General features: G+C 42.1%; 1 protein-coding gene across 2 annotated transcripts in view; it reads left to right on the forward strand.

The window, feature by feature from the left end:
• The first annotated feature begins 1,468 nt into the window (after positions 1–1,468).
• Positions 1,469–16,305, forward strand: part of LOC310815468 (CD166 antigen homolog A-like) — a 30,828-nt gene continuing 15,991 nt past the window's right edge. For both annotated transcript variants that reach the window (XM_083685256.1, XM_083685257.1), the window contains exon 1: positions 1,469–1,696. In XM_083685256.1, coding sequence (XP_083541382.1) covers positions 1,642–1,696 — 55 coding nt within the window. In that variant the 5' untranslated portion in view covers positions 1,469–1,641. The remainder of the gene's footprint in view (positions 1,697–16,305) is intronic.

Genomic DNA, 16,305 nt, shown 5'->3' on the forward strand with positions numbered 1-16,305 from the left:
GAAGACCCCAACTCAGATCCCAATTACACCAAACCCCAAACCTCTAAGGCCTTGTCGTCATTCAGTCTCAATCATTCACACCCTGTGGAGAAAAAACAAATAGTTCTCGTTTTATTCCTGTGCAGTCAGGCATCCCTCTATGAGAGAATATTGCTTTGTGCTTAACTCCTAATTAAATTGTATTCCGTTTTTTCTCTCAATATATCCCCTCCTTGAAATCGTTCCACAGGCTGATCGATTCTCACCCAATTCGCACAGTAAGAGGTATGTTCACCATGTATGTTTTTGTCTAACTAAAGTCACATCTCTTTCACTTTAGATTCTTCATACCCTTGATGTTCAATCGCACAATCTGGGATTTGTTCTGCTCTCCAATGGTCATTTATATTCATAGTATATACTCATTGATTCTCTTAGAATATTACTTATATATGCTAAATCGCCATTTGGCTGAAAAAGTAATTAAGGATAGCGCCTTTAAGCACAGAGAAGATACGCTGCATCAATGATTAGAACTCAACCCACAAGTTGGTGGAATGTCGCTGACAGGATGATACTTTACAGACTCAAAAATAAATCAAGCTGTCTGCATTTATAACTAGCCATCCGCTCATCGCTACCTCAGTTACCTTATATGACACACCTCAGCTTCGAAATATAATTCAAAGCATAAGAAGTAAAGCCAGAATCACAGTCTAGGAGTATTTATAGCGCTGTGCTAACCTGAAAGCTGACATCCACTCAAACCATTTAAATCACTTCAAGCTTATATTTGTCAACATATCATATTTGATGTGTTGTGTTGTATAGTGCTGAGTCTCATAGTGAAGGTGTATTAATTTAAACACCTTTAATTTCATTGGGATTCAGGGGTAAGGGAGGGGCTGTGTAATCTGCACACATTCGATTTTCTTACCTATTAGCATCAGAATGTAAGATGTCATGTTAATTAGCCTCTTTACCATTAGGAGTCACAATAGACACTAGCAGCAGTGAAGACTATAGTGTCTGCCCACACCTCACCCTTTACCCTCACCCCCCCCCCCCACACACACACACACACACACACACTCATGACACAGTTTCAGGTATGGCAAGAGTTAGAGTTAGCAAGAGGCTAGTGTGTCTCCCAGTTGCCTATACAGTATTTTATTGGCTTCATACTGTAAATGCCAAAGTCCAAATATGCACCTCATGCAGTGCAAGAACTACTATGTGTGTGTGTGAGAGAGAGAGAGAGAGAGAGAGAGAGAGAGAGAGAGAGAGAGAGAGAGAGAGAGAGAGAGAGAGAGAGAGAGAGAGAGAGAGAGAGAGAGAGAGAGAGAGAGAGAGAGAGAGAGATGGATGTGTGAATATGCAGGAGGGGTGTTCACAAGAGCCAGGGGTGGATCTTGGGCGGAGTTGCTGCACAAGCCTACCTTCAGTCACCATTCATTCGTGATCGCACATTTCAGATTTCACCTGTTACCCGAAACAAGTGAAGGAGCACATGTTCTACTGTAGTAACTGAACACAGTTAGTGAGTATCTCAATATTAACCATTTAGGGCACGAGTAGAAAATACGCTATCAGATATTTCTAAGAACATAGTAGTGACTCGTACTAAACAATCTAAAACAAGGATCTTTGACATTCGCAAGGATGCACTTTTCTGCTAGCTTCGTGGGGACCCTCATCATCGCGGTCGCATGTCAAGGTAAAATCAATATGTCATCTATCGTTTTAAATACTTTGTTTTATTATTTCATGACATTTACATTTTTCTCAAACATCTATATCTTCTTTACAACTGTTCACGTGGTAAAACGCATGGGGGTCTTTGATGATCTGAAAATGACCTGACTATCATTCTGATGAGCTTTGTGATGATAAATCATAGTTTTCCGATGCATGAGTATTTTGACACCATTGCGCACATACTGTAACTGTAATTTGTATTAACAGTAGATCCTATTGAGTCAACCTCTGGCCAGTGGCTACTTAGGGGCGAGCGCACAGCAGGTTGCGTTCATGTGCTCCCAATTTGGGATAGTTTATCCCATCGGTATTATAATAGTCGGCAATAGTTTTAAGGATACCGTAAGCCGATGCGATGTATTGGTGCTGTAACGGAACTAGGGATAGGCAACTCCTTCCCCGAGGTGCGTCATTTTCAGAGAGTTCTTTATTAAACATAGCCCAGAGTCTGTAGCAGGCTAGATCTTATTTGATGACTAGTCAACTGCATAGCCAAAAATCTTTTGTGCCCTTTAGGTCCATAGCTCTGTTCGTGAGGACACCCCTCCTCCTCCACCACCCTCACAATGTGCTTTTGTGTTCTAAAGGGCTCTTGAAAAGACCTCAATGCTAATATGATATTGGTATGACATATTGCAACCTTGCATCTTCATATTTCGAATGGTGTGTGTTATAATAGTGATTTGAAGCATTGCTTTGTTTAGAACCAGGTATCTGACAGTAAATCTAATTGTGTTCCATACACCCTTTTGAAACACAAGATAAACATAATGAACACGTGTTAATCTCAGGAGGCCCTTAAAGCAGGAGTTATTTCAAGCCTAAATGCTAAGGGCTACCTTTTCCCCCAAAGTAAATGGGTGCAAGTGAATGAATGCCGGAGAGGAGGGGGGTAAGGGGTTAATTTTATGGTTCTATAGGGCCAGGGCTTGGTGGGTTGGGTTGGGGGTTAGGGGGGTCAGGGTTGGAGTAGGAGAGTAGAGATGGGAGTTCAGTGGAAGGAGGGAGGGGGGATTTGCGGATTTTGAAATAGAATTATTGGTGAATGATGATGCTGTGGTGTTGCTTTAAGCTTTACATGCCTTTTTTCAGAATAAAACTTTATCTTACCAACCAACAATAACAAGTGTGTACCGTGTGTTAAATCGCTTAGTCTCTCACCATTTAACACAAACTGCAGAGAAGCTCGGAATAGTCCTTTGGGAGGGGAGAGGGAGCGAGAGGTTGATCCCGCTTACAGTTCCTCATCTCACGAACACCTCGTCACATGACAGTGATTCCTGCCAGTGTAAATTACAGCACGTCTCACCTGTCACTCAGTCTTAGGTGTTTTTGAACTGGTTGAAGAGCAAAGTGAAAAAGAGCGCCGCCATGACAACAGGAAGTCACATGTTGTATGATGTCACAGTTACAGGTTGTTGCAGAGTTTTCCCCTTAGGGTGGCCCTGTATGGTCCTCATACACATTATTTGATGAGTAAACATGATGTTTGTGGGGAGGTGGATCTTAAATGGTGAAACCATGTGTCTGTATGTTTATACTACTGAATACATGATGAGTTGTCCATGTGGTTATGCATTAGAGTATGATATTCTAACAACCACCATTCAAACAGTAGTTATCTTAAACATGGTGTTATCTTAAACTGGAAATATGGTTTCACTTTTTTTTTTTTATCACAACAGCTTTTATTAAATGTTCGAAATGGGCTTCAGATTCAGAATAGTCATCACTTAGTAATACGATACAATGTTTATTTTCTATTTGTTTTGGAGGGAAGGGGCGCTTAGAAAAACATGTTTTTTTTCAAGGCAGTTCCTCTGGCTCAACCATTGACGAGCTGTGACCCCTTAGGCCAAGACCAGATAGTAGTGAAAAACAGGGCTCTGAAAGAGCTTTTAGAACAAATAGTCTGGAGAGATGCATCTGTTTTTTGTTCCCTCCGCTCCCTCCACCCCTCCCCCACCCCCACGCTTCCCCTCCTTGAACAGACACCACTCAGTGTCACACCTGGTAATACTCGTCAGGCAAGTGGCCCTCTTCATCTTGCTAATGGACTAATCTGGTCCCTGTTCTCAAGGGGGACAACGCTGTTCAGTTGTTGTTGTTTTTTAAATCTATTAAATTGAAGGTTCTACTCAGCCTATTTCCTGGTCTTGATCAAGGAATGTAATCCTTTGTCTCGATAACCCGTTTTTTAGCCCTGACATGACAGAAAAATGGTATGATGATAGTGCAGGGGAAGAACACTGGGCTGATATGTAGATTGAGTTTGAGGCATTTGGGGTTTTGTGTGACTGCTTTTTGTGTGACTGCTTTTTGTGTGGCTGTGTGCTCGTCTGGTCTTGTTTAGAGGCGGATCGTTCGGGATGCTTGTGGTTGTTCTGTTTCTTTGTGACATCTTATGCAATGTGACCCTTCATGAGAATTGGAGTTGCATGAAAATCATAGCAAAGTGAAAATCATTGTCATACTTTTGACAAGAATAATGTACCCAGATGTTATTGGTAAACAGATGGTGTGGGGATGGAATAATATCTCACAATATGGCTAGAATCTTGTTTTTTAGAATCTTTTTTTTTTTTTTAGTTTCTCTGGCTTTATATAACAAACATATAGCCAGCTGTACAGATTCTCATCTCACACCAACAGAATTACATTTCCTTCAAAAATCACGGTCTGTAAGAGCTGACATACAGTGCCCTCCCTAAGTAATGGGACAGTGAAGCATTTGTTCTTCTTTTGGCTCTATTCTTGGTTAAAGTAGAGATTCTCAGCTTTTATTTGATGGTATTTGTGTACATATTGGTTTCACCATTTAAAAATGACAACAGTTTCTATACATAGTCCTCCTATTTCAGGACACCAAAAGTAATGGGACAATTGGCTTGACAGGTGTTTCTGGTTAGTCAGGTGTGTTCTGTCACATCATTTGTGCAGGCATAAGAGAACTAGCAATTTCCCCAACACCCCCTAAAAAGAACACACAACCCCCCGATAAAGGGTTTCTCTTACTGTTTTTGGCAATCTGGGGGGATGTTTCCTGGTAAAGCAATTATACTCCTGCAGCTCCTTCTTTATTTGATTATTGGATTTCATCCAGATGAGGGTCACAGAGGCGAATTTCTTTTTAATCCACTTTAGATCCTCTTATGGAGAAGGTTGGGTTAAAGAGGTCAGCTAAATAGACGATCCCTGTTCCCAACACAGTTGTTCAGGGTTAGGTATAGGGTGTCACCATGCTTTACTATTGTCAGGACCTTCACAGCATAGCACAGGTGGAGGATAGGCCTTTGTCTCTCCATGGTCCAAATGAGGGCACTGCTGTCTTTAATGATCCTTGTCAGTGTGTCTCTCTGTCTACATATCATTAAGATAACTGCTTGTGAAACGGGCCATGATTTATCGAGCCATTTGAAATAGAATTCCAACTTTACTCCTCATACTACAAGTTAGAGAGAGACCATACAGCTCCATGAATGATGACTCCATAAATCATCCCTCCTCCTCAGTAGGAATGGGATGTGATGAACACATTCAGCATACCAGATTAATTCACGCCCAATTCTATCTCTTGATTTCCCCCTAGTATTTTTCTCAGCATTCACTCAGGCTGAATTCCTAACTTGAGATCCTCACGCGAAACTCAATGTTATGGTGCAAAACTCTCATTGACCTCAGTAGTGATTTACGTAAAAGTCAAGAGTTACATGCGCAGATCTCAAGATAGAATTTCGGCCTCAGCTCAGAGAGAAGTGTGCTTGGGAGTCACTCAAGAAGCATTTATTGTGAGGAGTGAGAAAAGTCCAGAATAGTGTTCTGTTTCAGTCCTTCAGGACTTCCAGTAGTCAGACAGACGACAGTGAGAGAATGTAACCCCACCACTGAACACAGTGCATTTCGTTATGTAAAAGAATTGATTAGACACATGGTGAGGAGATGTACGTTTTTTTGGGGGTGGTGAAAATGAAAGGACTTGTGTGACAAATGCAATCAGTCACCAGAAATGACTCGCTGGAGAAAAAAAGTATTTTGTCCTGCTGTGACAGTTTTACACACAAGGGTATCAGTAAAAAAAAAACAGCACCAAGGGACTCTCAATTACACCATGGTGACGGCTCGCTCCACTTCTAGAGGGGAGCGGCAGATATATTCTGTTTCAACAGTAACGATTGAGATTTACCTCTAATCCCCCCCCTTATCTGAAAAACCCACGACTCAGCTTGTATTGTCATTTGTTAGACAGGTTAAGATGGCCTGGGTGGGTTTTTTTCACTGGTTTTTAAAGGCTGGTGACTTAAGACATATGACTTGTTTTACATATAGATTACATTTTCAGTGAGACATTCCTTTTTGAATCCCAAACATGTTGGAATTTTCAGGAATTCCACAGGACACCAACCAGAGTATTGGACTGGATGGAGATACCAGCCTCAGAGTTCCTATCTTTTTTTGGTGTCTTCCACTACTCACTTTCCAACAGCAATCTCAGCCCTGCCACTTACACACACACAAAGAAATGCATTATTTTCTATTCCAAGGGAGGGAGTAAGTCTCATTGTTTCAATGTTAAAAAGAAAGGCTTTACAACAGGAGAGCAATGACTGTGCTCTATACACCGGCTCCCTTCCCTATGCAGGAATTCCTCCATTGAAATGCATGAAGGTACCATTGGTTTTGGGTAAAAGCCTTACAGCCCACTAGAATCGGTCAGCCCTTGTTTTGGGACAAAAAAGTCGGGTTGTTTCTCCCTATTGTTATTCATACCGACTGCCCCCTGCTACTGCATGAGTCCTCCAGATCCCTGCCGACTGTATTGTGAATCAGGCTTTTTAAACAAATGCGTGTATGATCACGACTTCTCCTGCCGACTCCTCTCTTTGTCGTGAAGACGGAACAGCACACACCCCTCCGGATGGGCCCCTCCTGTCTTCTCACTTCTCTTATGCGCAACCCTACCAGGGGAAAATGTCCTCCAGACCCATCCTAAATGAGACAACAGTCTTAGTTAAAATATTCTATTGAAAGCCTTTTTCCCTAGTGGGACAGTGAAAGAGGCATAGCTAGAGCTCACCATTAACTGTGTTTCATGCATGAATGAATGAATGAATGAATGAATAAATACATAAATTCATTCATCATTATTTTACACATTTGAAATACATACTTAAGGGATTGTTAACCCAATTGTGTCTGTCTGTACACTAGCAGTGGAACCAGTTTTGCTGAGCCTTTCATAACATTTCCATAGCAGGCACAAGTTGTTTTTATCGCCCCTGTCCAGTCTATATATACATGCCTACATTGACTCAAACTCTCACAAAAAAACTATTATTCCTTCAAAGTATGTTTTAGGACATACATTATGAATATATTGTCATGGAAATTATTATATTTGCTAGAAAGAAAGAGGCTTCATAGTCTGGTTGTAGAACAGTTTTTCACTACAGCTACACAGACATAGGATGGGACGCTAGAGTACTGAAAAGTAGTAAAAGTACTGTTGTCATGTAGCGTATAAGCAATGCCTCTACAATATTTAGTTTGAGGATGATTAATGTAGCCATATGTATGTAAACAAAGTACAGGGGAGAACGCTAGTGGTTGCTAACTACACTTTCCAGTGTTGTAGAAATGTAATGAAACGCAAAGCACAGATTGTTCCACTACTGTTATTCATGTAAGGTATGTGACATGATAACACATTATGAAAATTGGGTGAACCCCTTTAAATTGCTTCAACCATGTGAAATCGACAACATACACATTAAAAATCATCAAAGATAAAAAAACAGACTGATTTCCATTGTGGTTTGGTAGTGTGGCCTAAAGACTCCCCATAGGAACAGCTCATTTGTGCGCGTGAGGTGTTCAGAAACTCTTTGTTCTTTGAACTTAGCGAATTTCTCTCCTTCCTCACAATGCCTCATGCTGGCTGTAAAGGGACAAAGCGTAACGGTTTGTCCCATTATGCAGACCCTATATAGCCACACCCCATGGGAGCTGCAGCAGCAGGGCCTCAAACTGACCCATCAAGGGGTCAATGGTGAAACCTCCGAGATTTACACCCTCCATAAAGTGATTATTGCCGCCTATTTACACGAGGCAAGCTTAGGGTGGGGCTGAGTTGGATGGAGCAATTGTATTAAATCCATTTCTGACTTTCTCTCTAAAGGTCCGATAGTGGACTATTGAGCTGTCACGGCTTTGTCGGAAAGGTAAAGCACACAATTGAACCTCTAAGGCAGCCCCGAATAAAATGACGTACAATTTGGTGCATCAATTCATTTTAAACTCGGCCTCTGTTAGGTTCAAAGACATATGGCAGCAATAGTGACTGGTCTGTCTGTTCATTCAAATTCTTCAACTGCAATTTTTCAGCCATGAAAACAACAGTATGGCTCTGTGAAGAGTCCACACAAGTGTTTTGTGTCTGTGTTTGACCTCAGTATCCTTCCATTCCATTTTCAAAAACTGTTTCTTTGTGAGCTACTGATGTCCCCTCGTCTGTCCTGTGGTGCCCGAAGCTATCTATGATTACATGCTGCTTCAGATGAACTTGCAGCAGAGAGAGAGAGAGAGAGAAAGAGAGAGAAATATATCTTCACTTTCACAAGGGACAAACACTAACTGCTGCATATCTCTCTGGTTGAGATTAAAAGCCTGTCACTTTTGCCTTCCTGGGTATAAACTCTGGTGAAAAACAGAATATTCAGCCCCCTTCCAGCCCCCTCACATGTCAGGAGTGCAGAGTCAAGAGTGTGCCTTTGAAGAGTTCTTATAGGTCCAAAGCATGTTGATCCTCATGCATTAGATTCCTGTAAGGCAGGTGACAGCTGGTTTTTTAGAAGAGTGGTATTTTTGCTGACACTTAGCGTTGTCTATCTGGAATTTAAAGTGAGGTGTTAGTTACAGATGTATGTAGAGTACTAGTAGCTGTGCACCCTATGCAAACCTAAACCAAATTGCTGATAATAATTTGTTATGAATCTGTTTCAGATTCCAAATATATGAATCCTAAATGGTCTTACCATGTGATTTGATGACAGTTTTAGAGACAGTTGCTGTGCTTGAATGCTAGACTCTAGATATTCACTGTTATACTGTGTTTGTACCTTTCATTCTGGCCTTGAGGGGATGTACTTACGATATAATACTCATAAAGTTTTCTTTTCAGCACTGTAATGAAAGGATAAATCTTTTTTCCTAGTAGGCTACTGTTAATAGCATGTTTTCTTAGAATCGTCTCTAAATACATAAGTAAAATGCATCACCAGCGGCAGGCACTATTGTACCACTTAAAATTCAATTTAGTCAAATGATGCCCTTTGCATGGCAATTATGCCACTGTAGATGCAATTGGTGATAAGTGCCTAGAATTAGGTGTTTTATCATAATCCACTACTCTGCAGTATTCTTACGCCTCCATTGTCTACATGCAATTGGATGCAATGTCTAATTGACTGATGGGTCATATTAACAGGTCAAGTAGCCCTGTGTTCCTGCACAGAATTTCTGAGAAGTATTTCACCTCCCATAGGTGCTGTTAAACACTGACACTTACCCTCTTTGGAGACAACCTTAGCACAGGAATTGCAACCACAGACAGCATGTGCTGAGAGACACTTAAGAACTTCACAGGAACATGGCTGTCGATCAGCAACATTTCAGGCTCATGATAAATGATTAAATGCATTAACTCATAAATGATAAAAAAAAAACTGCTTTACTGAAGACTGTTGAAAACCCCTCCACTGTGGGTTGGAGAGCTCTTGGACCAGGCTTGCTGCATTAGAATAACAAGTCATATTAAAACACTCTAGTCTACTCTGTCTCTGAAGTTGTTTTGCTTGAGAAACATACTGTTTGTAATACAGAGCAGGATTATGCTTTGTATAGGTGTCACAAACAAATTCAGCTTGCATAGTTCCCTGTCAAATAAAGGCAGCATCATTCGAAGTGCCGGTATATGAGAGCGAGGACATTGTAAAATAAACTTCCAGACATTTCATTTTGAGTAATGGAGCTGCCATAACCCATTATGAAATCGTTTATTTCTTCACCTGCTGCCTGTTAATGCATTAGTGTATAAGCAGTCAACATGGTGAGGGGAGGATATCTCCTTTCCTAATGCAATGAATGACAGAGGTGATTTCATTTCATTCAGGGATCATGCAATAAGACGTTTCAGAGAAGGAAAAGGCACAACAAACATGGTAGTCAGATTAGTTTGTGTGTTCTTGCAGATAAATGGTTATGGCATTTCCATTCGCTCTCTCTCTCTCTCTCTCTCTCTCTCTCTCTCTCTCTCTCCCCCTCCGTCCCTCCCTCTCTCTCTCTCTCTCTCAGGAAATGGTAGGATTACCTGTACCATGCTCCAGGGCAGGCCATTGTGTGTGTTTGTCCATAAACATAAACATAGTTGACACTAGGCAATGCATCTCACTAGAGAGCATCACAGCCCCCTGTCTTTCATAACATGCGCTACTAGTAATTGGATCACTTTGTCCACCCGTTGCACCAGTCCTCTCATATGTACATACATTTCTCATAGTCTTTATTTGTATTTTCGTGTTACCTTGTAATACCAGAATACAGAATGTTGCTGTTGTTTGTTTTTGTCCGTGGGGAGAATGCTCTAGAATGTTTTGATATGACTTGTTATTCATTCAGTCCAGTAGCTCTCCAAACCTCAGTGGTGGGGTGTTCAACACTGTTCAGTAAAGTGTATATATATATATATATATATATAGATATAGATATATATATATATATATATATATATATATATATATATATATATATATATATATATATATATATATAAAGAATCTTTTATCATTTATCTTGAGCCTGAAATGTGGCTTATCGACATCCAGGTTCCCTGTGAAGTTGTTGCGTGCCTCTCTGCTGCTAGTGGTGGAGTAAAATCTGCTCATTATCAGGGGAATCTCTAAAGCTCCTGTTCAAAAGCACCATGGGGTTGAATATATACGGCGCACAGACAGACAGGAGGGGGGGTCACTAGTGAAAGACACGTGGCGCCAGACTAGATGGGTCGAAGCATTTATGTTGATCTATGCCTGCTCTTCATGTCATAATGGTCTAGGACCATATAACGGCCAATGACTCATCTCTGTAGTGACTAATGAAAATGTGTTATGCCAAACAAAGGGGGGCGAGCATAGAGTTACATCTTTAAAGTGAGATCTTCTTCTTCTTTCTTCTAGAGTTCTCATCTTTAAAGTTATCTAGCCACAGAGAGAGAAAAAAAAAGAAAGGAAGGAAAATATGGTGGTATTTTGCAAGTGCATTTTGTGCAGTTCTACATAGTTTTGAAGGTTTGCTTATTATATACTTAAGCCACATCAGCCACGCTTACTCCACATGAGGACATGTCCCCCCTATTACTAGTGAAACCTATGCCCATGTTTTTTTGACAGTAAGCATTTCACTTAGGCAATCATTGTTGCCTTGACATTTGCAGTTCTAACCCTCCATGCAATCCCATGCATTTCCTTGACAAAGGCACATTTTGCTAAAATGAACACACAAAAAGAAGTTGAAAAAAAATAACCATGCAGAAAAGCCTATTACATTGTGCTGTCAGGGAATTCAAACAAGTGAGCTTTTAATCATATCATATTAAGTCAGATACTAAATTAATTATCTGTACAATTGCCTATAGGGGAACAGTTTTGTTCACTGAAAGCTCGCTTAAATTGAACATCTCCTCTGCATATTTGTATTATGTTGGAAGCCTTTAAGCAGCATGTATATAAGCCCGCCCCCCAGAGGTGAACAAACTGCTCAACCAGTTTGAACCAGTTGGGGGTTTTTTTTCAGTCAAAACTTCCAACCACTGCTGCCTCTCCTGCAAGGCCAGGCATGCCGCCAGTGATCGTTGAGTTACTGTGTAGTAATCCTCTTGTAGTGCAGCGTCACAGTGGGGGTTTTCAGCCGAACTAGCATGGTCGCTTCTCCTGTTCCAGAGGCACTCTCCAGAGCTCTTCAGTGGGATCAGTCTGTTATTGGACCTGCATAGCGTCCCCTCTATCTCCTTTATCTGAGTGTTTATCTCTCTCTGAGGGAGCAGTGGAGGGGGGGATCCAGGCTTAACACTGATCTTAGGGTTGACAGGCAGAACCTTTTGGCAGCCGAGTCCAGGATGGAGCCAAGTGGAATGACTGGCTGGCTGTGACCTGGGGGCGTTGGGGAGGTTAAGGCTGAACAAGCTCTCCTTTGAGCAAGTCGGGTCATCATGAGGCCCCCCATGACATGCAGGGTCAGCACTCGGGTCATCAGTGATGGACGTTAGTCACACCTGGCCCAGGTGAATGACCCCCACACACAGATCCCACAGCACCAGAGGGGGTGTCTTTCACTAACGCCCGCCAAAGGATAACACAGTCTTCCGCCCTCCCTATTTGTTTTCTTTTAAACAGTGGGCTAAAGTGGGAGGCGTTTCAGTTTATTTAACCGCATGCCGTGTGTCATCTCACTTGTTACACTTTAACTGAATCAGCGTAAACATCGGTTTGTCTGTAAGGGACACTGCCAAGACGTAAGAAGCAACAGTGCCTTTTTTTTTTTTCATTGATAGCAACAGTAACTAGGAGTGTGATGTCCCCCTCCCCCCACCATAAATCCACTAGACTTTGGGAGAACTCACTGATGTGGCAGCCGTGGTAATCTTTAACCTTTTACAGCGAGTCCATCACAAGATACGTTGGTATGCCAATGTGCAGGTATTGAATCCTCTGTGTGTATTATCTGCATTCCTCGTTGCTGCTTCTCTCTGTTATCTGGTCTGTGTTGCCTTTTGAGAGGCTTTAAGACCCCCCAGTGTTAGAACAGAATGTGAAGCAGGACACTAATTCAAACCCTCATGCCATCGTAATACCAACCAGGTTGTAATGTGCCTTATTAGAATGGGAGAAGGTAGGCCTGGTCTCTCTCACAGTGAAGGGTTAGAATGTCAGCTCTGCCATTAAGAGTCTCCACAACACACTGGGACTACTTACTCTGGTAAATGTGAAAGCATCAGCTCCTCTTGCTACATGGCAATTAGCCGGAGATGAAAGCCATTGCATTGTAGTCAAATGAGCAAATGGGAATATTAGTATTTGCCAACATAATAAGACGTACATTATTGATATGGCAAAGTATAGGCCAATAATTAAACTGCAGGGTGTTCTGGCGTGTAGGCACCCATTCGTCATTCATTTTGCATTGGGGAAATGTCAGCCCCCTTGCTTCTTACAGGACAATGTCTAACGACGCTCTTTGGGATCAATAGCTGGATGCTGTTTTGTTAACCCACAGATAGAGAAGTGATCAGCCTCCGGGGCTTATAACCTGACTCACTCTCTCCACATCCACTGTCCAGTCAGAGCTAAAGCTAGGGGTGGGGTTGGGTGGGGTGGGGTGGGGGCTAGCTACTAACTTCTGGTAGTGGTGTGTATAAAAGGTTTATTTTCCCCTCAACAGAGGCATGTTATGGCACCATATTCAGATAGCATAATTTCAAGGGGCCCCTTTCAGGCCCAATGGAATGCAAATGTTCAAAGCATAGCAGTGAGTGGGGGCTAGGGAGAAGGGAGGGTGGGCTGGGGGGAGAGGGAGGGGGGGGTTCTGCCCCAGGGACAGCCGAAGAAGCCTTTATGGTTCTAGATAGCATCTTGTTTAGCACCAAGAGTGTACTGAAACAAAGGTTTCAGGAGGAGACACGGGTGGTGAAAGAAAGGTGCCTGAGCGCAAAGTAAACAGTAGAGTAGAGACTTCTATCTATGTTCCATCCAGTCATAGGAGAATGGGTTAAGAGTCTATAGCCCAAGTCAGGTTCTCTCCTGGTCTCTCATATATCCACTCCAAAGGGGCTTTTCTTGCCACTGTTATATATAATAGACTTGCCATGGCTTTGGGGTCTTGCCTTGCTTGTGAAGTGGTCTGTTACAAGCACATTGTTGAAAGCCCCACGGGCTACTAATGAAATTGAACTGAATCGAAAGTTGAATGTTGTACCCCAGCACCCAGGAAGGGGGACACTGACCCCAGAAATTGTGCATCGTGCTCTACTGCTTGCATGCCACTGTAGCTTTGCCTCAGGCAAGGGAGTGCTGGAGCTAAGAGTTCTATGGCTAACAGTACGCAAAGAAATCACCTTTTGTCTGATGCAATACCAGTTGAAGAGCCATGTTGAGGGCAGGAACTCTTTAATGTTAAACATCTTGTCTTGGAAGTGTCAAGTGACCAATTTGAAGTTTCCTAATAACACATTTGATAGAGCAGCCAGACCATGTATGTCTAAAAGGATCAATACAAGTATGTGATGGTGATATATTACTGAAAGACCAAAGACATGGGAACATCAGTTCAATTTCTGCAGCAATAAACAGTCACCCTTTGAAACTGTTTTTTTAGTGAACAAGCCAGATAGAGAACACAAAAAATAAATCTCTTGAAATCTGTTCTCCTCCTCATTGAATAAGGAAACTAAGATCTGTAATGTCATCAAGTTAATTCCGATCCAGACTCCAAATCACGTTCCGCAGTAATGACGATGCCAGGACTATTAGTCCTCCCACACTGTTCTCTCTCTGTTGTTTAAGTAGTTCCAAGGAACATGAATTGCTTCCGTAACAAACATACTGTAACTCATATACCATAAGAGTGAGGTAATCCCACCTTCTGCCGAAACAGCAGAATGAAGTCATTACTAAAGACCCGGAGGCAGTGAATTAGATAAGGAGTTAATGGAGCTAGGGGAAGTGATGTGGCTGGGTTTTGTTAATGGCCTGACATTGGGTTTATTAGCGGGCGGTTAATGGGGAGAGGTTGGTTGATCTTCTGGGTCAGTACTGAGAGCCTCCAATGATCTGGTTGGCCCATCCGTCGTCTGGAAAGAGACATCCCATAACCAGCCCTCCCCTGGGGTCTCCTCCCCTGCACCCCTCAAATACATAATTCACAACATAATGGATGGGATTGCAGAGTGCACTTACCCCGCCGAACCCAACAGAAGGTTGCTGTTTTTTTTGTTTTTTTAAAGCAGTTCCTGTACCCTTGCAGTTCATCCAGGCAGATGTAATTAATTAATTTTTTCATAGAGGTTTTTGTTTTTGTGTTTGAGTGCATGGAAGAGGACATTTGAAAGACTAATGAAGCCACAAGATCACTTTCAGGCTCATTACTTGAGTCATAGCATGCCTTGTAATGTGCTTTATCTCTTCCTGTCGGTCTGTCCCACATGCATGTACATATTCCACACCCATTTGTTCTAACGTTGGAGACCATCCTAATTGTCCTCTTTACTGTACAGCAGAATGGGTCTATACAGTCCTCAGTGTGCACACCATTTTCAGAGCATTTGTAGTTGGCAGCAGAAGTGTTCTCGATATATTTTTTCGGTTACACACAGCTACCGTAGAGCTTGAATGCTATTGAGAGGGAACATGTCTGATGGGTCTATTTTTATTCTCTGTGACAATGGGACATGCTGGAGGACTACTCTCTGGGGAGAGCAGGTGGAGGGAAAACGAAGCACCTGTTCACAAACAATGCACAGGCTGCTGGGTAATTTGTTTGCCTCACCTGGTGATGGCTTAGGGCTCAAAGTTGGCAGGAGTAGTGAGAGGCTTCATATTGTCTGTCTGTCTCTGTGTGTTTACTCTCATAACAAAACGCACATGATGAGTTTGATGAGAACTCACAGAATTTAGAACAGACTTGTCAAATGTGTTGATGTTATTTGGGTAAAATAATGGATTGTCTGCGAGCATTTTTCCATTTGATTCATAATCATTAGTGCCTACCTACTGCAACCACTGCTACAATATCAGAAGACTGTCAAACAAGCAGGCTACATTACATCACAACAACACAACAACATCATTTCATTGCAGCAGAGCAGTTGGAAGACTACTTTCTTGTCCTTCATGTCCCTTGGTCTTTCTTCCTCCTTTTTTCTTCCTCCTTTGTTTCCGGAGTATTCCCCCACTGCAAAAAGCGGGAAAAGGAGGAACCTGATCTTGTGTGGTGGCAAGTCTGCACAGGTACTGAGCCTTCCTCAGGAACTGTTTGGGACGGAGCTGACAGGAGACGGAGTATCAGTCATTTAACAACAATGGGCATCTGGCAGGTGGGGGGGCTACATTTGAGCCATGAACCCTGAGCCCTGCCCGTCTGCTGTCTTGGGTTTAGGTATTGACTGTTTTACGGTTAAGGGATACATGTATATAACACTACAGAATCAAACTCTATAACATTCTATAACTCTAACTGAATTCTATTCTATTTCCATGCTTAGCACTTTAGCACTCTAAAACCAAACTCTACACCTCTACATAGTGTGCTACAACTGTACAACAAGCTGTAACATGCCCTCATCACAACTGCAACACGAGCCATACATTTTCAACCAATGCTGATTTTCTTTTTTTAAAGGTCACTCTTTTTGTTTAGTCACTCTCCTTTCAGAGCCGTTTGTTCAAGAGGGTACACCTTGGAGTGACTGCGAAACAGATTCTCTGTGTGGGTTTTGATGAGAGAAGAGATCAAGTCTTCTTT

This window comes from Argentina silus (assembly GCF_951799395.1).
Source record: "Argentina silus genome assembly, chromosome: 14".
Lineage (NCBI taxonomy): Eukaryota > Metazoa > Chordata > Actinopteri > Argentiniformes > Argentinidae > Argentina > Argentina silus.